General features: G+C 34.3%; 1 protein-coding gene across 1 annotated transcript; it reads right to left on the reverse strand.

Moving 5' to 3' along the window:
- Positions 1 to 11757: 11757 nt before the first annotated feature.
- Positions 11758 to 21356, reverse strand: snx15 (sorting nexin 15). The gene is made up of 8 exons (XM_056461185.1): positions 21151 to 21356; positions 20655 to 20690; positions 20459 to 20579; positions 20186 to 20301; positions 17633 to 17981; positions 15430 to 15579; positions 15076 to 15285; positions 11758 to 12359 (listed from the first exon to the last, which is right to left on the reverse strand). Exons 1-8 carry the CDS (start codon positions 21250 to 21252, stop codon positions 12247 to 12249), a joined length of 1197 nt encoding a protein of 398 aa, XP_056317160.1. The 5' UTR covers positions 21253 to 21356; the 3' UTR covers positions 11758 to 12246.
- Positions 21357 to 23359: the final 2003 nt, after the last annotated feature.

Raw genomic sequence — 23359 nt, forward strand, 5'->3', positions numbered from 1 at the left:
TCTCGAAGCGACCTGATTAGTAGATTTTTTTCTTTATTTGAAAATTATAAAAATGTATTTTGAATGTGGGTCAAGATAGGCCAAACTTACATGGCGCGCATCTCATTTTTTAACATCTGACCCAAGTATTCAGTGCCACCTTAAAGACGATGGCACCTATGCCCAACCAGGGCCATGTTTGGCCCACATGCTGTATGCCAGTGCCGGATAAGTGCCTGCTGTGCAAGATTTATGCCAAATCTGGGCCAGAATTTGTTGTTTAAGTTGTTATCATTCACATCAATTGATTAAAAACATAAAATTATAAATACATTAAATACTACAAATATATAATACAATAAATTTACAATTGTCCCCATGTTTCTGTCAGTCCTGTCACATTTGCATTAAATTTAACATAAAATGTTAAATGTGAAGTGTGATCAAGGATGAGTTCTATGATTGAATTGCATGATTTTATGCTTGTTTATGAATGACTTTTTCTGAGGACGACAAGCTAAAGGTCAGGCCCTGTCGCAAGTTTTTATGAGTGAAAATGTACATTTCTGGTAGAATGTTCCACATTTAAGCTCTTACTTAATTAGTTATTTAATATAATCTTATTGAACTAGCCCTGATGCAGAAAGCTTCCAGAGTTCTAAATTCTTTCTTTCAGTTCTTTTGGAATTGTTGGAATTTATAACAGATACTGAAGAACTACAGACATTGTATTGAATTATATTTCCCTCAAAATTCTCCCTTTTTAATGACAGTCCCTCCTAATTAAAGATGTCAGGGAAGAATGACATGAGGTTTTCATAGTGTTTCCATAAAGAATCACCTTTTTTCCTGTAAAGAATTTGTCTACAATCTAAAGAACCTTTTGTTTAAATTCTTCTTGCGATCATTGCTGTCACTAAAGACCCTTTATTTTTTAAAAGTGATTATGAGCAATACCAGTTATATTACAGCAGAATCACTTTAGTAACTAATAATATTGGATGATTTTTGTCAGAAAATCCAAAAACTGGAGGTGGAATTTGAAGACAGTGAATGGGAAATAGTAGTTTCTGGTATAGGGGGTTCTGTGAGAGATGCTAGAAGTAAACTCATACATTACAAGGTAATTAATCAATATTACTGGACTTTAGTAAGACTGCATTGTCTAGGATTAATGAAAAATAACCACTGTTGGAAGTGTGGTCATTATCAGGGCACCTTTTTACATTTAATGTGGAACTAGGCATGGGCCAGTATAAGATTCTGACAGTATGATAACCTTGGATAAAAATATCAGTTTCACAGTTTGATGGTATTGTGATTACTGCTCTAAAATTTATTCTTTTTCAAATGTCGGGTAAAAAAAACGAAAACTTTTTTCCCCTTTGAACACAATATATTTTATTTGGAGGAACATTTAAGATATTTTGGAGCAGTAAACATGTCAGGCTAAATAATTCAAATCATTCATTGACTCCTGCTGTCTTCATTAGGTTCAAAAACTAAGATTTCTTTACAATTAAATAAATGGATGGAGATACTGTTGTATTGTAAAAAACGTAAATAAAAAATCTAACACATACCTTCGGAACGGTATATCTTTTCCAAACCGTGGTATATTTTGAATATGGCTATCGCCCCATGCCTATGTAGAACTGTCATTTGGTGGCTCCATTCTGGACAAGAGTTATTCAAAACCTTGAGAAATGGCAGAAAATGGCAGAGAAAAGACAACCTTTACCTTATTCACCAAGAGTTTGTCAGATTGGTGATACATCCACTCTAGGGAAGGGGATATCTAAAGCACAGGCTGGGTTAGTCGTTGCAGGATGTATTATGGCTGTGAGACTGGTGCTGGGAAATTGGAAGAACTCAGATACTCCCTCTTTTAAGGACTGGATTGAGCTGATGACTTCTACTCCATCATATGAACGTATTTTATGTTGTGTGGGATATATAATTTAAAATAAAAAAGTTCAATGACAAAAAGAGAAAATCCATAAACATCTAAAATAAAACTTCTTTATCGTTTCAAGAGTGAATGTATATTTCAGAGCAAAAATATGTTAGAAGATAATTGGCAAATGCATAACATGGGACGAAAGTACCATTTTTCATGAAAACCTCATTTTAAAAGAATGTTTTTAGCAGAAATATATACTTTTGCTATGGAGTAACTAACTTACAACACTGCTCTATCAAAATCAGCTGTTATTTTGTATCAATGTAGAACAGCTTCAATATAACTTCACTTTATACAAAAGTTGCGCATTGTAACAGGTGGGTCAAAGGTAACACAACAATATTTGCTAGATTTACTGGCTTAATCTGTAATAATGGGCTCTATGCACAGAGTCAATGATAAACTTCCGAATCAAACTATTTTTAATTTCACAAGGTTGTTTTTCCAGCATCGATGTTGTAATGTAATTACAATACATTTAGTTAAACAAACTTAAGCATTCATTTAGTTGTTCAAGCGTAAAACGAGATGAAAGACTGTTGTAACCACCAGCACCCTCAGTAGCAAAAGAGAAGCGCAGAAACTCCATTGAAAATACTGTAATATTTTAAAGATTTGGCATGGGGAAATGGAATTTAATGCAGTACTTCTTGCCCAATCTGAGACCAACTTCACATCATATACAGTATCTAACAGGCAGTGAAGATTGCTGATTTTTTAAAGAAAACAGATCTTAAACGTGACAATTTTGTTCACCGGAAGCTGCCGGGCTGCCTGGCTGAAAATCAAAAGTCTGAGTGCATATAACCCATTGTTTATTTAAAATATATCTGACTATGAACTTGTTAATGTTCAATACAAACATATTTTGTCCTATATTTTAGCAAAAAAATAAATAAATAATTAAACAGCAGTTTCAAAAGCAATCCAACAATAATTTTTGAATATTTTGTTATTATTATTGTCAATATGCATTAATTAACGCATAAAATTTATGCATTAAATAAACATATGAGTCAAAACACTGAAAACTAATGTGGAAGTGAAAAATAAGGTATGGGTATTAACAGTGGGCCATAAATAACAGCGTTACTTTCGTGCCAACAGGAACTCTCGCCATTTACACCTGATTTACTTTTAAACAGAATAACTCAGACATTTCAAACTCAAGGATGTGCTATTGCACTAAATAACATGTATATTAATCATCAGCGTGACACACGAAAAGAGAAACAACTTGTAATAAAGAAAAAACCCATCGTAATTTACTTTTTGCACTTAAAATCAGAAATTTGGAGCTAACCGCAGGACACGGTCCTAAAATCAAATGATATTTGGCAGCTCCATCAAGGGTTGCATGCTGAATGTGCTGTTATAGCCTGGAAATCAAATGTTGTCAGGGCTTTGAGAAAACCGCTTTGTTATTGTTGTCCCACGTCCCCTCCACAATATTTCAGAACTCATTCATTCATTTTCCTTTGGCTTAGTTCCTATATTCATCAGGGGTCACCACAGAGGAATGAACCACCAACTTTTCCAGCAAATGTTTTACACAGCGGATGTCCTTCCAGCTGCAACCCACTACTGGGAAGCATCCATACACATTCATTAACACACATACACTACAGCCAATTTAGTATACTCAATTCACCTACAGCGTATGTCTGTGGCAGGAAACCGGGAAACCAGAGTACCCGGAGGAAACCCAAGTCAACATAGGGAGAACATCCAAACTCCACACAGAAATGCCCCTGATCCAGGCAGCACTCGAACCAGCAATCTTCTTACTGTGAGATGACAGTGCTAACAACTGAGCCACAGTGTCGCCCTATATTAGAACTTTAATATATTTAAATATTTATATATATATATATATATATATATATATATATATATATATATATATATATATATATATATATATATATATATATATATATATATAAACAGTTGAAGTCAGAATTATTAGCCCCCCTTTCATTTTTTTTTTCTTTTTTAAAATATTTTCCAAATGATGTTTAACAGAGCAAGGAAATTTTTACAGTATGTCTGATAATATTTTTTCTTCTGGAGAAAGTCTTATTTGATTTATTTAGGCTAGAATAAAAGAAGTTTTTAATTTTTTAAAAAACATTTTAAGGTCAAAATTATTTGTCCCTTTAAGCTATATATTTTTGATAGTCTACAGAACAAACCATCATTATACAATAACTTGCCTATTTACCCTAACCTAACCTAATTAACCTGGTTAAGCCTTAAAATGTCACTTTAAGCTGTATAGAAGTGTCTTGAAAAGTATCTAGTCAAATATTATTTACTGTCATCATGGCAAAGATAAAATAAATCAGTTATTAGAGATGAATTATTAAAACTATTATGTTTAGAATCGTGTTGAAGAAATCTTCTCTCCGTTAAACAGAAATTGGGGTAAAAATAAAACAGGGGGGGCGAATAATTGTGACTTCAGCTGTGTGTATAGATTTTTGTTTTTCCAAATGAACCTCTATTATATATTCCTGTGTCCTATGAGACTGTATATGCCAAGGCCGGTATGAAAAATCATCATCTGAGCTCTTCATAATCAGAGACTCCTCCACCCCTCAATGTGTGAAAGCTGATTATGGGTCCCTCCACTCCTCTTCATCGCACCCCTTCTCTGTGTTTCATTGTTCCCATCAGTCCCTCTCTCCCCCACTTCACCGAAACACCCCTCAACCAACCCAACTGTTCACAATAACCAGTGGCCACTGTTGTTATGGAAACAAGAAATGTGACACAAAGCCTTATTATTAATAAAAGGTGCGTGTGACTACAGAGCGATCTAAGTAAACAACTATAACTGAAATGTAGTTTCGACTAATAAATATTTGAAGAGTAGATCACGTACTTTGAAAGCAGTGTTTACACTAATGGATTCCAGTCATTCTTTAAATTTCTAAACATATATATATATATATATATATATATATATATATATATATATATATATATATATATATATATATATATATTTAGAGTAAGTGTGCAACCCAGGTGTTAAATTCCTATAAATTCCTCCTGAATAATACAGTGGATTTGCACTGTAAACATACACACACCTTTAGTAAGGTCAGGCCGAAAAGGCTTTTGAACTACATTAGCAACTCACACTGAATCCTTTGAACCGAAGCCAAATGACTGACAGCAAACAATATTAAAATGCATGAGCAATTCTAACAAAGAGCTATGAAATACACCAAAGGGACGCAGCCATTTGCGAGCGGTGTTTTAAAAATGCCACACGAATGTCGATCCTTTCAAATGGTGGGAGACATATCAAAATGTCTCATTTGAATGAGTCACGATCAAACATATTGCATTATGAGTCCATAATATGCACGGAATGAAAATGTGGTATCCAGCGGGGAGGGAGAGAGAGAGAGAGAAAGCAGCAGTGGAGATAGACGTTTGAGGGGGTCGATGGACAGGCAAAGTGTTTGCCCATTGGCTGCCTCTGAGGGAAAGTGTGTATGAGAGAAAAGAGCACTCACACATTCAGCCTTGGGCAAGGTGACTGAGGGGAGACAGTGAGTGACAACTGCAGTTGAACTAGAGGATATTCAATCTGAAGGCACAGAATAATGAGTCGAGTACTCAGGAATTACTACCACAAAGACACTTTTTTTTTTTAATGACCCTAGGGAAGACAACCAGGATGTGAGAATACATAAAACAAGAGGATTTTACTGCAGCTAAAAAAAAAAAAAAAAATATATATATATATATATATATATATATATATATATATATATATATATATATATATATATATATATATATATACTTAAAAATGAAAATCTGAGAACCCCCCCCCCCCCCCCCTCCCTGAGAAAAATAAGTGGATCAATGAGCTTGTATCTTACAGTACCCCTGAGAAAATATTGTATTCTGTCAGACAAAAGCCTGCAGACTTTGATTATATTTGGGGCCCTTTTCTTGAAACATTACCTCTGATAGACTTTAATAATTGATCATTTCATATAATAATAATTTTTAGTTTTGTTTATTATTGTTGTTACATTCTCTTATTTCATGTTATTGTTTTAATTCAATGTTTTATTCATCAACCAATGCAACTATTTTTATGTAATATCAAAATGAGAAATGCTTTTAATTAATAAAACAAAATAAAACTTAAATTAATATGTGAAAAATATCTGTTATAGTTTTACTGTTGTACAATGAGGATGTTCTCATGTAACTAAGATTCTCATGTAACTAAGATGCCGGGAGCTAGCTCTCTCCAACTCTCACATGGTTGCCCACTGAAGTTAAGCAGGGCTGCGCCTGGTCAGTACCTGGATGGGAAACCACATGGGAACGCTTGGTTGCGGCCGGGAGTGTTGTTAGTGAGGCCAGCAGGAGGTGCTCAGCTTGTGGTCTGTGTGGGTCCTATTGCTCAGTGAGCACTGTCTTTCGTATGAGATGTTAAACTGAGGTCCTGAGTTTAACATCCTGACTCTCTGTGGTCGTTAAAAATCCCAGGGTGTCCTTTGAAAAAGAGTAGGGGTTTAACCCTGGCATCCTGACCATATCTGCCCACTGGCCTCTGTCCATCATGGCCTCCTAACCATCCCCATATTATAGTTGGCTTCATCACTCGTCTCCTCTCCACCAATCAGCTGGTGTGTGGTGTGCAGTCTGGCGCAATATGGCTGCTGTTGCATCATCCGGATGGATTTATCCGGGAATTATTATTATTAAGATCTACTTAACCTTACTGCCTAATGACTTCAGCCCCTTCTTCCATTGATGAAATTAACAGTTGGATGTGCCAAAACTTTATTCTGTTAAACAAAGAGAAAACTGAAGTCATTGCATTTGGGAACAGAGATGAGGTTCTCTTGGCTCTAAGGATGTAAACAACAAAAAATAAGTTCAAGAATCTAGGTGTGATTCTGGAGTCAGACATGAGTTTCAATAGTCATGTCAACGCAGGATTAGGGTTAGGGTAAATCAGCATCTTATCATCTCAAAAACATTGCAAGATTTAGATGCTTTGTTTCCAGTGAAGACTTAGAGAAACTTGTTCATGCTTTTGTCATCATCAGAGTGGATTACTGCAACAGCCTCCTCACTGGCCTTCCCAAAAAGACAGCTCATCCAGAACGCTGCAGCCAGGATTATGACCTGAACCAGAAAATCAAAGCACATCACGCCTGTCCTCAGATCTTTACACTGGCTCCCAGTTACATTCAGAATAGATTTTAAAGTATTATTACTTGTCTATAAATCACTAAATGGCCTAGGAGCTCAATACATTACAGATATGCTCACTGAATACAAACCTAACAGATCACTCAGATCTTTAGGATCATATAAACTGGAAACTCCATGAATTAATTCAAAGCAGGGTGAATCGGCCTTCAGCAACTACACCCCCCGCTGCTAGAACCAGCTTCCAGAAATGATCAGATGTGCTCCAGCATTAGGTACGTTCAAATCAGGACTGAAAACACATCTGTTTAGCTGTGCCTTTACTGAATGAGCACTGTTCTACATCCAACAGATCACACTATTGTCTTTATTTTCTTTTTCATTCTTTTATAACCCGTTTTAACACATTTTAATCTCTTTTTAATCACTTTTATAATTTGTTTTAATTTTCTTGTATACCTGTCTCTTTTCTTCCTGTTTATGTAAAGCACTTTGAATTGCCCTGTGTATGAAATGTGCTATATAAATAAACTTGTCTTGCCTAACGCTCAGTGTCCCAATGTCTATTGAACCGAGCTCATCGCTGTCCTACCAGTGTCCGAATTCGTGTACATGACCTACCGATTCACAACCTCGAGAGCTATTCGAGACGCACCCACACCACTCAAGCACTAAATGTAGCCATCCCACCACTGGCTCCAGTTGAGCCCCGTCCACAGTTTCACCAGCTTTCTGCTAAAACCCCTCTTTACCAAAGCTCCGTTGCGAGTTCCCACCTCTGACCTTGAGTTTCGGCAAACTGACTGCAGTAATGCCCATTATTAAAACTGCGAGTGTGTGCATGTGTCTTCAATGGATTGTCCTTGTCCTCTCAGCACCGCAAACATATTCTTTGATCTCTGACCGAAATGACTGTGGAGAAGCTCAGGAATACAATATAATGCAGCAACTCGCGCTCAGATCCCACAGATGTGAGAAAACGCACACATTTTTCACTCACTCTGCCTCTCAGTCTCTCCGCAGTACTCAGGTTGCAATTATCCTCTTTGGCTGGAGTGTTTTGATGGTATAATTGCCATGGACACTGAGGAGAGAGGGATTGCTGAGTGAGAGATAGAATGAGGGATGGAGAGGGGGAGAGAGGGACATGGAGAGCTGACACTCTCAGCATGCTAATGCCCAAACACACTCCATCTCCCCCCGCTTTCCTTTTTGTCACTCTCTTCATCACACACACACCAACACACAGGTGCGGTAACCTCTCTCCATTGCACATTCTCTCTCCGGGCAGCCAAAACAGCAAATACACAAGCCCGACGGGAGAGCGAGAAAGAGAGAGAAAACAACAGTAGGAGGGGAAAGAGAGGGATATTTTCCATCCACTGACAATAGAGATGATCCACGCTCATCCTGGGCTCATCCCTTAGTTCTTTCAGCTTTGTAATCCTTTTTGTCCTTTATATTCGTTCTCTCCCGTTTACCCCACTACAGAAACTGAGCCAAAGTGTGAACGGCGGTCCTTTAGCACGGCGACCCTGAGAGATGTGAGTTTATCTGCTGATGTCTTGATCTTGTTTGGGAGAAACAGTGACATCTGGTGGTGTAATGAAGAAACCGTGAACATGACATGAGATGGACTATTTTAAGAGTTTTTTCTCTCTCTCATGAAACCTGCAGACATTATGGCGAAAATCCTGAACGACAACTACATGTTGGAAAAGTGTAAAAAGCAGTATGGAATTACGTTGGTATGTCTGAACTATAAAGTCCCCGTAAAATGGAAAAAAAGGTTTGTTTTTTATTGTGAACATGTCAGTCTTAATGGAACACTCCGCATGTTTTTGGAAATGGGCTCATTTAACAAGTCACATAGGGTTAAAAATGCATTTTACCATTTTTTAATCCATTCAGCCCGATCTCTGGGTTTGGCAGGAACACCTTTAGCTTAGCTTAGCATTAATTATTGAATCAGGTTAGCATCTTGCTCAAAAAACTTTTTAGATAATTTTCCTATTTAAAGCTTGAAATATACCAGAAATTAGCGTCCGTTAATAACAGAAATTTACCATGAAATAACGGCCGTTTAATTACAGAAATTTACCCTAAAATAATAGCCGTTGATTACAGTAATTTACCAGTAAATAACGTCCGTTAAATTACAGAAATTTACTATGAAATAGCAGCCGTTTAATTACAGAAATTTATTGTACAATAAGGTCTGTTAATTACAGAAATTTACCGTACAATAACATCCATTAATTACAGAAATTTACCATGAAGTAGCAGCCGTTTAATTACAGAAATTTACCATACAATAACGTCTGTTAATTACAGAAATTAACCAGTAAATAACATCCATTAATTACAGAAATTTACAATGAAATAACAGCCGTTTAATTACAGAAAATTACCATACAATAACGTCCGTTAATTACAGAAATTTACTGTAAAATAATGACCGTTAAATTACAGAAATTTACTGTAAAATAATGACTGTTAAATTACAGAAATTAACCATGAAATAGCGCTGTTAAAATACATAAATTTACCAGAAAATAACGTCCATTATTTACAGAAATTTACCATGAAATAACGGCCGTTTAATTACAGACATTTACCATAAAATAAGGGCCGTTAATTACAAAAATTACCATGAAATAATGGACATTACAGAAATTTCCTTAAAGTTTCCTTTTCAGTAATTTCTGTAATTTAACATGTTATTTTACTGTAAATTTCTGTAATTTAATGGCCGTTATTTGCCTTTTTTTTCAGCACCTCAGCTAAAAAAAAAAAGGGATTTTTTTTACAGTGTGGTTGCTGAAATTGCAATGATAATACGCAACAATGTTATCTACATGTACTGTAGTTACCCAGCTGGGGACTATTTTCAGACAGCCATAGTATGGCAGCAAATTATATAATCCAATTCAATGCTAGGCTAAGCTCAAATCAAGACTTAAAACACATCTGTTTAGCTGTGCCTTTAATGAATGAGCACAGTGCTACATCGGACAGATCATACTATTATGTCTTTATTTTCTTTTTCATTCTTTTATAACCAGTTTTAACACATTTTAATCTGTTTTATATCACTTTTATTATTTGTTTTTTTTTTCTTATACTTGTCTCTTTTATTCCTGTTTATGTAAAGCACTTTGAATTGTCACTGTGTGTGAAATGTGCTATATAAATAAACTTGCCTTGCCTTGCCTAAGCTAAAAGTGCTCTGCCACACCAGGAGATCGGCTGAATGGATTAAAAAATAGTAAAACTGTAAAATTAGCCTATTTCCAAAAAAACCTGTAGTGTTCCTCTAAGGTTACTATAACCTAGTCTGCTCCAAAAATATGAAAATGTAAATTTTCAGTCAATGAATTTCGATGACATCACTCTGCACTTCAGCTTTTAGTCTGCTTTTATGTCCAGTCAAATTCTCTCTAGAATCGGAAGCGTCCCAGCCTATACTATAAATAGATAACTCTCTATATTATTGACATCAATTATGTCTATCTTTAGTAGCTCCTATAAAACTATCCTGAATAAAACAGCTTATGAAAACAAGACTCAATGTGGCCTGTGATAGCCTATAGAATACGGAAGTTGCTCAAAACCCCATTGGTCAACATTTACCAACAGTAAAAAAACTATTGACAAATAGTTTTAACAGAATATTCTATAGCAGGGGTGCCCAAACTTTTTCACATGAAGGACCAAAAACCAAACTTGATTGAGGGTTGTGGGCAAAAGGTAAATATACCAAATAATTACATTAAAGTTGCCAGGGTTATTTCCTAATTTATTAAGATAAAAAAAAAAAAAAATAGAAAAAATACTTTAATCATATTAATAATTTAATATATATATTTTACATTGTATAATAAACATTTTATTGATTTTTTCGTCAATATCTTGTGCATTGTCCTCTATCTTTGAGTGACAGTATTTACATTTTTAAAAATCTGATTCATGCACACTTAATTGAAATATTTAAATTGTAGCTCAAAAATGAAACAAACAAACAAGCAAAAGGTTACATTAAATTAGATCTAGATTAAACGATGATCTCTGTCAAAGGCATTCGACCCAACCTTCTCCTTCTCCTAGATTGGGCATCTGTGCTCTATATCATCAGTCCAAGTTAAAAGGATAGTTCGCTCCAAAAAAATGAAAATCGACTTACTATTTACTCATCCTCAAGTGATTCCAAATCTTTAATCTGTTGAACACAAAATAAGATTATTTAAAGAAAGCTGAAAACATGTAACCATTGACTTACATGGAAAAACAAATGCCATGGAAGTCAATGGTTACAGTTTTCTAACTTTCTTCAAAATGTCTTCTTTTCTGTTTAACAGAAGAAAGAAAGGTTTGAAACAAGTAAAGGGTGAGCAAATGATGAATTCTCATTTTTGAGGATCTTTTTAAGGAGAATCACCACCATTTGGTTGGCAAGAGAGTGTGTGGAGTGGAGGGAGTACTTTAAAATAAGTGTGATATAAAACACCAACCAATCCAATCAATTACCAGAGAATGGAATAAAGTCCCTGAATGCACACAAAATCTTACATTACAGCTTAAATCCTAACATCACGGATATAAAAAGATGCAAATGTCACTTCATGTTGATTATAACAATTTATAGTTAAATTAACTGTAATTTACAAACAGGCAGATTCACTTGAAAGAGCAACATCGTCATTAAGATCACAGTCTCTTACAGTAAAGCTTCATTCACAGAACATTACAACCGCTGGATTATAAATAAATCAAAGAAAAGTCTCTGAAGATGTTTCCAGTTCATTAGTCTCAGAAGGTGTCAGATAATTAGCTTTTAATAGTGTCAAATCAAATAAAACCCTTGTAGCACTGTTGGACACATGATGCTACAAGTGTAACTATTGGAGAGTGTGTGTGCGTGCGTGTGTGTTGACGTGTGGGTGGCTGGTGAGTTGCACTTAAGTGAAACACTGATGGAATTGTTTCAATATGTGTGTGTGCTAGTCAAAACTCAGTTGATGAGAGTATGTATGTGGGAGTGTGCTTGGGTACCCCAGGTTTGATGAAGCTTGAGTTAGAATGTGTGTGTGTGCGTTCAAGCGGTTTCTCTATGTATTGTGGTTGTGAGTGGGAGTCTGTATGGACAGAAGTCTCTCCGCATGCTCTAGGACTTCAGCAATCTTCCTCTTCACTGCATCTCTCCTCTTCAAATCTACATCTCCTAGCGGGAGAGAATGAGTAATAGAGAGACAGGAGAAAAAAAGGGTAGAACAAATGGATGTTGTGAGGTTTCGTTTCCTCCTACCATTTATATATTGTGCATTGCATCCAAACAAAGCTTATTTCCTGCTTTGAGGGGTGGGGGGGGGGGGGGGGGGGGGGGGGCACTGGATGTAATGGCCTTGTGTTGAGAGGTACTCTGCTCTTACCTCTCCACTAATTTAATCATGCCAGGGTCATCCTGACCACAGTAAATTGGCATTTGGCTGATTTACAATCTGTAATCTGCATATGGAGCCAGTTTTTCAATTTTATTTTTATTTTGATGGAAAACAAGAGGGAAAAATGTTTAATGAGACAGCAATGTTTTGGTCATGCTCTTTATTAAAAAATTGCAGTGTAAAAAACTACTGGAGTTCTAGTAAGCTATGGCTGCAGTGTGTATGGTGTTTTCCATTGCTGAAAGGTGACATAAATTATTATGTTACAAAATATTTAGATTTCAAATAATGATATTAATAATAATAATTATATATGTGTATATAGCGGGTAAAATAAATATTAATAATGGAAACTGTCAAGATTTTTGCTGGTAAATATATTTCAAAAGGAGCTGTTGACATGAAATTGACCAAGATTTTAGTAAAAACCCAAACAATCTAAGCATAAAAAAATTCTGAAAAATTAGTTACAATAATGGAATGACACAAGGAGAAGGTACTGAACAGCTGAAATGTATTTAAAACTTTGTATATAGGGCTTTTTTTTTGATGATGACAGCTTCAAGATGCCTCTTGTATGAAGAATGGAATTGCATGCAATGCTCAAGTGTGATTTTTTTCCAGACTTCAATAGAGACTAATAATCTTGACTGGACCATTGACATTGAATGTCTGGACCATTCTTGCAGCTTTATTTTCTTTTTCTGAAGAGTTTCTTGAGAGTTTCCTCAGCTGTGTTTGGCATCATTGTCTTGCTGAAATGTCCACCCTGGTATCATCTTCATCATCTGGTATAGTAGATGTTGGGACTGAAGCAGATAATATTCATTCACTGATGCGGGGCTGAATAACTACTGAGAAATTTCACCTTTTGTCTGGGCTTTCCATGCCTTTTTACACTTTCGTTTCTTCGTGTGTTCAATAATGTTTTCCTGTGCTACACATAACTTCATTTTTAAACTAAGTAGTTTTGTTTTCTTTGTATGTATGAATTACTTTAGTTGTTACTGACATCTGGTGAACATTTTAAGTCAACAGCACCTTTAGAAATATACTACCGGTCAAATGTTTAGGGTCAGTTTTTTTTAAAGTTTTTTTTTTAAGAAAATAATTTGCAGCATTTATTAAATGTAAAAAAAAAAAAAAAACATTTAATAACTGCTAAATAATAAAGTAACTGTTTTCTTATTGTGTGTAGTTTCAAATTAAATTATTACTCCAGTCATTATTATTTTACCATCAATAATAATAATAATAATAATAATAATAATAATAATAATAATAATAATGACTAATATTAGAGTGTTTCTGAAGGATAATGTGACTGAAGACTGGCGTAATTAAGCTGAAAATTCATCTTTTAAATCACTAGAATAAATGATTAAATTAAATGATAAACTACTTTTGAACAGTTATTTTATAGTGCAATAACATTTCACAATTTCACAATTTGTACTGTATTTTTGATTAAATAAATGCAGCCTTGGTGAGCAGGAGAAGCTCATTTTAAACATTTAAAAATCCTACTGACCACAAACTTTTGACCAGTAGTGTGTGTTTTCTGAGAAAAATGAGAATACTGCTCTACATGCTGTATCAAGGAATCATTAAAAACACATATAACATAAAATATTATTATTATTAATATTATACATTTTTTTCAACATCAATAAAATAAAGATTAAGAAATCATTATTAAGCCCCATATCTGCATATTAAAATGACTTCTGAAGGATCATGTCTCACTGAAGACTAAAGTAATGAATCACAGGAACAAATTTGGAAAAATATATTGAAACTGAAATCAGTTATTAAAATAAACGATGTCTGATAACACTCTACGATAAGGTTACATTAATGTATTTACAAACATGAGCAAACAATAAACACATTTATATTTATAATATTTTATTAATTTATTTATAACATTGGTTAATAAAAATAAAGTTCATAGTTAGTTCTTGTTAACTCACAGTGCATTTAATAATGCTAACAAGAATGTTAATAATGCATTAGTGAATATTAAACTATAATCAATAAATGCATTATTAAATTCTTTAAAATTCTTAAAATTAACTAATGCAACCCTGTTGTAAAGCCTGACCCTGAATTTTATAAAATTGTTTATTAAATAACATTTTTGACTCAATAAATACAGACTTCTTAAGATTTAGAAAATTATTTCATAAACATTAAAAAAAAATTATATCTACCCCAAACTCTGGAACAGAAGCGTCTCTAATCTGCATTTAAAACTTTTGTTTGGACCTTTCAGTTTATTAGTCACACTAAATGAAACGTCTGGTCAAGCAGCACAGTGCAATGTGGGATGTTATTTTCCCAATTGTGTGCTTTTGTTAAAAAGATGATACATATAAAGATGATGTTTAGCATCCAGACATTTTTTGTTCATAAAGAAAATTTGCACCGAATATATTTAATATACAGCAAAAAATCAGTTTGTTAGTGTGCATGTAAAAAGCCTCCATGTCTTACCTTGCACTCCTTTCATAAATATATCAACAGCCGCCCTGTATCGCTGCACGGCTGTACTATAGTTGCCCTCTCTCTCTTGTTCCTGGGCAGCATTCAGCTCTTCATTGGCCTGGTACACATAACTCACATCTACAGCAGAATCCGTCCCATTTAAACCGCATAGAGGAGCAGAGAGGAGTTCAGCATGGCTAGGTGATCCATACAGTTGATCTGAGAGATTGAATCAAGCTATGAAAGTGAGACTTTGCTTAAAAAAAACAATTATATATATATATATATATATATATATATATATATATATATATATATTTATATATATAGACATGGTAAGTCAAACTGAATGGATTCTCCCACCTTCTTTGACACAAGGGTCAAAAATAGCGAGGTCGGTGTCTGAAAGCAGAGGTGGAGCTTTGAAGGAATATTCCTCCAATCCCGAGTCAAACAGTGAATCAAACTCTTCCAATTGGTCGATTGGAGAGCCTGGCATTTCAGGCGAAGCATCTGGAATGAAGCAAATAACCATTATTTAAAACTTTTATTTTAAAAGACTTTTATTTTTAAACATCATCATACAAGGTATTAATTTATTCGATTTTTAATCAAATATTAAACTGGATAAAAGAGATTTAGTTTGGAGACCAATTCACAATATTGACAATTAATTATGACTTTTGCCTCAAATAAGCATCTAATTTGGTCTTTATTAATGGTTAGTAAAAGGGATGTGACGAGACGCTTACTCCATGAAATGAGACGAGACACGAGATTGGGTTCACGAGATTTTTAGAATCATTTAGAATCCTCAATGATGAAATATATGAATGAAAAATATATAATTTTTTTATTCAACAGAAAAAAAAACAAAACAAAATGCAACAATTTTTATGCTTTTTTAAAATCAACTTGCAATGTTATTTTACTTCTATTTTAATGTATTCTATGCTATAAAGGACATGCAAACACTGCAAAATATTTTGCTCTAAACTCAACAAACTGTGAGCTTCTGGATGTGAGTATGGACTGACAGAAGTGAGCTGTTTAATGGCATTTGATACTGCATGCTGAATGAAAAGAAAACTTGTTTTTTCCGGGTGGCATAAATGATGACAATGGGTGTGTGCGCACTCGAAGGAGATATGTACTGTATGCTTTACTGACACGGTAGATGCAGAGAATAGTGTCAAACAGCCATTCGAGAATGGCTTATTCTATTGCAAAATGCGTCTAAAAGTGCAGCACGATGGTAATGGTTTGATTAAGGTGTTTAAATCTGTTTAGCTGTGCCTTTACTGAATGTGCACTGTGCTACATCCAACAGATCGCACTATTATTTCTTATCTTTTTAATTCTTTTATAACCTGTTTTAACACATTTTAATCTGTTTTTAATCACTTTTATTATTTGTTTTTAATTTCTTATACTAAATATACTTTTATTCCTGTTCATGTAAAGCACTTTGTATTGCCATTGTTTATAAAAAAATGCTTTATAAATAAACTTGCCTTGCCTTCCATGTCTGTACAGCACTTATAATGCGACTAAAATAGGAATATTCCACGTGTTTACAAAAAATATGACTCTAAACATATCTAAAGTGCTACCCCATTCCATGGTAAATTTGTGTGGTGGCACCTGTAGTGGGGATGCACAGTGGCGCAGTGGGTAGCACAATCGCCTCACAGCAAGAAGGTTGCTGGTTCGAGCCCCGGCTGGGTCAGTTGGTGTTTCTGTGTGGAGTTTGCATGTTCTCCCTGTGTTTGCGTGAGTTTCCTCCGGGTGCTCCGGTTTCCCCCACAAGTCCAAAGACATACCGTATAGGTGAATTGGGTAAGTTAAAATTGTAGTTTGTGTGTGTGAATGAGTGTGTATGGATATTTCCCAGTGATGGGTTGCAGCTGGAAGGGCATCCGCTGCGTAAAGCCTATGCTGGATAAGTTGACGGTTCATTCCACTGTGGCGATTCCAGATTAATAAAGGGACTAAGCCGAAAAAGAAAATGAATAAATGAATGAGAAATCTCGTCACACCCCTAGTTAGTACGGTCCTGTTAAAGGGATATTTCACCCAAAACCAAAATTCTGCAGTCCTTTACCCTACACTTGTTTCAAACCTGTTCCAGTTTCTTCTGCTGAACACAAAAGAACATGTTTTGATTTTTTTTTTGTAAAACAGTAACCATTGACTTCCATAGTATTTAGCAAACAGTACTTATTTAGTAAATAGCATTCATTTTTCCTTCCATGGATGTCAATGGTTACCAGTTTCCAGCATTTTTCAAAATATCTTCTTTTTGTGTTAACAGAAAAATGACACTGAAAAGTATTGAATCTGCTTGAATGTAAGTAAATAGTAAGTAAAACTTCATTTTTATGTGAACTATCCCCTTATCTATGAGGAAGGATAACACAATCTGAAATATGGCCATAAAGAATAAGGCATTGATCAGAAGCAGCCAATATTCTAGTAATATTCAGCTAGTAAGCAAGCAGTTAATAGTGAGAACTGATCACCAAACTAAAGTGTTACCAAAACGTTATAAAGATTGATGACTGACGTGTTGTAGAGTTGTCAGAAGCAGCAGTGCATTGTCCTGTGTGGTTATTCTCATGAGTTGTGCTGTCAGTCTCTGTCTCCTTTTCTGTCAATTCTTGCATTTCTGCGTCAGTCTGTGTTTCTTGTGTAGGGCTGCTCTCCGTGTCACTCAGGGCCTCCACTGCTATCTCAGGCTGGGCTAGGTCTGTCTGTCTCGGGTTGGAATCGAGCTCCTGGGCCTGGATCGGAGCCTCTGTCCCCGTCTCCTCTTCAGCCAACAGATCAGCGCTCCTGTCAGGCAGAGGAATCAGAGGAGGAGGAAGAGATGTGGAAATGACGGCTGTCTCCAGTGGTCTCCGCACCTCTCCTTCCTGAGAGAAAAGATTAAAAACATTCTGCATTGTCATTTATACTTAGCCTTATGTTGTTGCATACTTTTATGACAGATATCAATAACAAGACACACACTTAGAGAAACACAGCACATAAGATGCATATGGCAACATTTTTGGTGCTTTTACAATGCTTTTTTAAAACAAATTGTGCTTGAAAGTGTCAGCGTCCATTATGCACCGTGATTTCTTTTCTTACATACACATTACAACACAGCTCTGGAAACAATTAAGAAACCATGTTAATGTTATTACGGCTTCTCTTGAGTTGCCATTAATAGGTGTGTGTATTGAGCAGATTTTTATTTTCTATTATTAATATGTCATAAAAACTCTAACAAGTACAATATCATCTAGGGCACTTAATTGCAAGAAATTTTATAAAAGGTAACATAAAATATGGCACGTTAAAACGATAACATGGCATATAAAATAATAATAACATTAATATTAATTATGAATTAATCATTAATTATTATAAATAAAAATTAAGTTGATTTATATAATGTAATCATGACATTAATAACATTGAATCCCAGCATTTAAAGTCAAGATGAATTATTCGAAACACTCCCAATTTTCGGCATCACATGATGCTTCAGAATTCATTAAAATGTAGTGATTTAAACTAGGGCTGCACAATATATAGTTTCAGCATCGATATCGCAATGTGCACATCCACATTGGTAATAGTCACATAGTAGGATCTGCAATGTTGAGTTATGATTATAGTTGACCAGGAGAAACAGTTCTGGACACATGATAATTATGTAGTTGTTGCAGAGTTAAATCAAAATGGAGTGAAAGATTTATTTGCACATGTTTTTAAACCCTGACAGCGTTTAAAGTATTCAGGCACATGAGATTTTACCATTTGTAACTTTAATCAAGAATACTTTTATTGAATTATTTATACAGTAAAGACTTTTAAAGTGTTATATTACATTTTATTTAAATTCTGTACCTGAATGCTATTTGACTGCCCCAAAATTTCTTTGCTTTTAATTCATTTTTTGACATTGAAGAATGATTCACTTCCCTACAGAATCATTACAATCAATTTAAATGAATTAATTCTTTATAATAGCAGATTTCAAGTCATCTGATAAATAAGCGTACATATATCGTATCATCTGGTGAAATGGTATATATTTCTCAATATTTATGGCAGAAAAACAAAGTATCGCAATGTCAGATTTGTCTAATATCGTGCAGCCCTAATTGAAACAGTTGTTCTGGTTCATGTGCTTGTGGAAACCAATAAAAATATTTCTATAAATAAGATTAATCTGAACAGTAATTATATGAAACAGAATTCTCCTGTAACAACATACATGTCAGTATTTACTATCACCTTTGAGCAATTTATTACATTGTTGATTAATTAATTTATTTTGTAATATAATAAAAAAAGTCATTTATTTTATTTCATAAAATGTTCTACTTTATAACAAGTGTTGCTGGAGTTCTCTATTTTTTTAATCTTAAAAAATATTAAAGCTAACATACAGATTTTATTAGTGAAAATAAAAACAAACAAACGCATATATAAAAAGATTCATCATTCATTTTCACACACAAATATATATATGCAGTTGAAGTCAGAAATATTAGACCCCCTTTGATTTTTTTTTATATTTCCCAAATGATGTTTAACAGAGCAAGGAAATTTTCACAGTATGTCTGATAATATTTTTTCTTCTGGAGAAAGTCTTATTTGTTTTATTTCGGCTAGAATAAAAGCAGTTTTAAATTTTTTAAAGACCATTAAGGTCAAAATGATTAGTTCCTTTAAGCTATATTTTTTTCAATAGTCTACAGACCATCGTTATACAATAACTTGCCTAATTACCCTATCCTGCCTAGTTAACCTAATTATCTTGGTTAAGCCTTTAAATGTCACTTTAAGCTGTATAGAAGTGTCTTTAAAAATATCTAGTCAAATATTATTTACTGTCATCATGGCAAAGATAAAATAAATCAGTTATTAGAAATGAGTTATTAAAAATATTATGTTTAGAAATGTGCTGAAAAAAATCTTCTCTCCGCTAAACAGAAATTGGGGAAAAACTAACAGGGGGCCTAATAATTCAGGGGGACTAATAATGCTGACTTCAACCATACATATTTCCGTATAAATTAAATAAAACATAGATTTAATTTGATATAGATTTATTTCTTACTCTGAAGAATTCTTTGAGCTGAGGGCTGTTATACAGAGCAGGAATGTTTGTAGTAAAGAGCAGCATGGCCTCGGCTGCGTTCCTCCTCTCCTCAATCACAGCCTCATCAAAACGCCCTGTGTGTTAAGAGAGACAAACAAAGAAAAAAAAATCAAGACAACACAGAGAAGAGAAGCAGGTTTAGACATCAAGTTTTGAAGATGAAAACCCAATAGGAGAGAAATAAAGTCACAAAAATGTCATGAATGGTTGCTAGTATCACAATGGCCTTACCAAAAACCTGTGCTCGTGGGAAAGGGGGAAACTCTTCTTGTCGCCTGAACAGGTTCCTATGAGTGTACGCCAGCTCTCCATGTAATTTCTTTAACTCGGTGTACCTCTTCCACACCACAACCTGCCAAATAACCCAATCATGAGTCCAGTGCAACCACAAACATGAGGATATTTATACAAACAAGCATGATCGTACCTCCTTAACATTCTCCGGCTGTGTCTTTGACACAAACTAAGGAGACAAGAGACAGGGGGTTAAACCACATCACACCAAAGGCAGAGGATTTGAAAAAGCTGATTATTTTCAGCATGAATGAGGAAGGGGAGACTCTGAAGTCACGGGATATCATTCCAGATCCTTTACATCACGAGTTACTGATCATTAATGCCTTGTACTATTTGTTATTAACATTGTATATAGATATAAGTGCACATAGTTTATGCTTTTTGTACTTATAAAGCAACATTTAATGAAGTTTACAAATCTATTGTCGCCTAAATCATATATTGATTATTTTTTTATATTTACATGACACACGTACATAAACAAATGACACACTCAACACAACCTCCCACTCAAAGCTAAAACACTCCGATATCTGAGGTCAAATAGCAATATCATAGCAATGTCATATTATACTATTATGATACACAGACGTGCACATAGTAAATAATAGTATAATGTTACTAACCCTTGCTGTTACTTTGTATTCTGTGTGTCCTTTCTCGTGTGTGCGTGGATCTGTCACACAGAAGAAGCGGTAAAATTCCTCTTTTTTGGTCTTTCGAGACATTACTGTCACATAAATATGTTTAAAAGTGAAATAACATAAATATTAGGACAGATTCAAGTGGCCGTGACTGGTACTGTGTTGGACTGTTGACAGTTTGGAACAATTACTTCCTGCTCTGTGAAAGGCGCATGCGCAGACTGTTGACAGCGGCGCTGCAATCACTTCAAATTATAAGTCAAGTTGTGTCAAAAATGGTAAATTTAAATGGTAATTTATTATCTTACAGTGAATTTTTAGATAAATTTGGTTTTCCAGTAACTCCAAAAGGAGTATGCTATTGTATTTGATACCACATATCAACAGCTACTTCATTTTATAAGAGAGAATGGAAACGGATCTTTAAAAGGAAAATATGTAAAAGAAAACCTTTACTTTTTAGGAGATATTGATATTATTAAACAAAGTTATAATAATAAATATATTACAAAATATTATAACAGGTGATACAGTTATATATTATAATTTAAAATGGACCAATGTACTTATAAATATAAATTGTAAAAAAGCTTGGCGTTCTTATGAATTATATTGTATAAATAACAAAGTAAAAGAAGTTACATTGTATATATCCAGCTAAAGAGGTTTTAGAGAGATTTAATTTGAACTATTCCTGTGATTTTTGTTGCGCGGAAAAGAAATCTGTCCATATGTTTTGTGATTGTATATACACGAGGATTTTCTGGGTGGATGTGGAAGATTTTGTTGGATGGAAAACAAATATTGTATTCAATTTACAAAATTTTGATATTTGCATTTATTCTGTCAATACATGCAACACATTTACCTTCCTAGTACAGCTATTTATTATTTAGGGAAAGTTAAATATACGCAAAAAATTGACTGGATCAAAGCCAAATTTTGTTCATTTCTTTTAATAGACTAAGGACTACTGCACAAATTTGGAGAGCGTCGTTAATAAAAAAACAAAGAAGAAAAATTGTAAAAAATTGACTTGTAAAATTTTTAAGGAAAATAAGATTTTTAATTACTGAATGTTTTATGTACACTCTGGCATATGTTTTTGTATATTACTGTATAACTCTGTATTTCATTCATTCATTCATTTTCTTGTCGGCTTAGTCCCTTTATTAATCTGGGGTCGCCACAGTGGAATGAACCGCCAACTTAAGCAGCATTTGTTTTATTTGTTTCACAACCCATCTCTGGGAAACATCCACACACACTCATTCATAACGGACAATTTAGCCTACCCAATTCACCTCTACCACATGTCTTTGGACTGTGGGGGAAACCGGAGCACCCAGAGGAAACCCACGCGAATGCAGGGAGAACATACAAACTCCACACAGAAACGCCAACTGACCCAGCCGAGGCTCGAACCAGCAACCTTCTTGCTGTGAGGCAACAGCACTACCTACTGCGCCACTGCGTTGCCCAATTCTGTATTTGTTTTTAATAATTTTTTTTTTTTTTAAAGTCATGTTGTGTCAAGTCTTTCTTCTTTTTTTTCTTCGTATTTAAATGACTGTTATGTTTTGCATATCTTGGCCAGGTCAGTCTTGAAATAGTTTTTTAACCCAGTTTCATGAAATGAATGAATGTACGACTGAGTGAATGAATGAATGAACGAATGCTTAACGTTATTTCAGTGTCTGAACTCCTCGTAGACTAATTTTTTTTCATAATCATACATATACAGTTGAAGTCAGAATTATTAGCCCCCCTTATATATTAGCCCCCTGTTTATTATTTAATTCCCAATTTCTGTTTAACAGAGAGAAGATTTCCTGATAATAATAACTCATTATAGAGGCTTAACCAGGTTAATTAGGTTAATTACAGGTTAGGATAATTAGACAAGTTATTGTATAAAGATGGTTTGTTCTGTAGACATTTGAAAAAATTATAGCTTAAAGGGGCTAATAATTCTGACCTTAAAATGTTTTTAAAAAAATTTAAAACTGCTTTTATTCTAGCCGAAATAAAACAAATAAGACTTTCTCCAGAAGAAAAAATATTATCAGACATATTGTGAAAATTTCCTTGCTCTGTTAAACATCATTTGGGAAATTAAAAAAAAAAAGAAACTGTAATTGTAGACTATATATATATATATAATCAAGATAGTATACAATTTATTAACCTT

The sequence above is a fragment of the Danio aesculapii genome, chromosome 7 (genome assembly GCF_903798145.1).
Source record: "Danio aesculapii chromosome 7, fDanAes4.1, whole genome shotgun sequence".
NCBI lineage: Eukaryota > Metazoa > Chordata > Actinopteri > Cypriniformes > Danionidae > Danio > Danio aesculapii.

Coding starts and splice junctions, on each gene's coding strand:
- snx15 (XM_056461185.1), bottom strand. CDS start 21,252: ATGTCTCGAAAGACCAAAAAAGAGGAATTTTACCGCTTCTTCTGTGTG. Junction 20,580..20,654: donor AGCCGGAGAATGTTAAGGAG/GTACGATCATGC, acceptor GTTATTTGGCAG/GTTGTGGTGTGGAAGAGGTA. Junction 15,580..17,632: donor TTCTGACAACTCTACAACAC/GTCAGTCATCAA, acceptor GCTTCATTCCAG/ATGCTTCGCCTGAAATGCCA.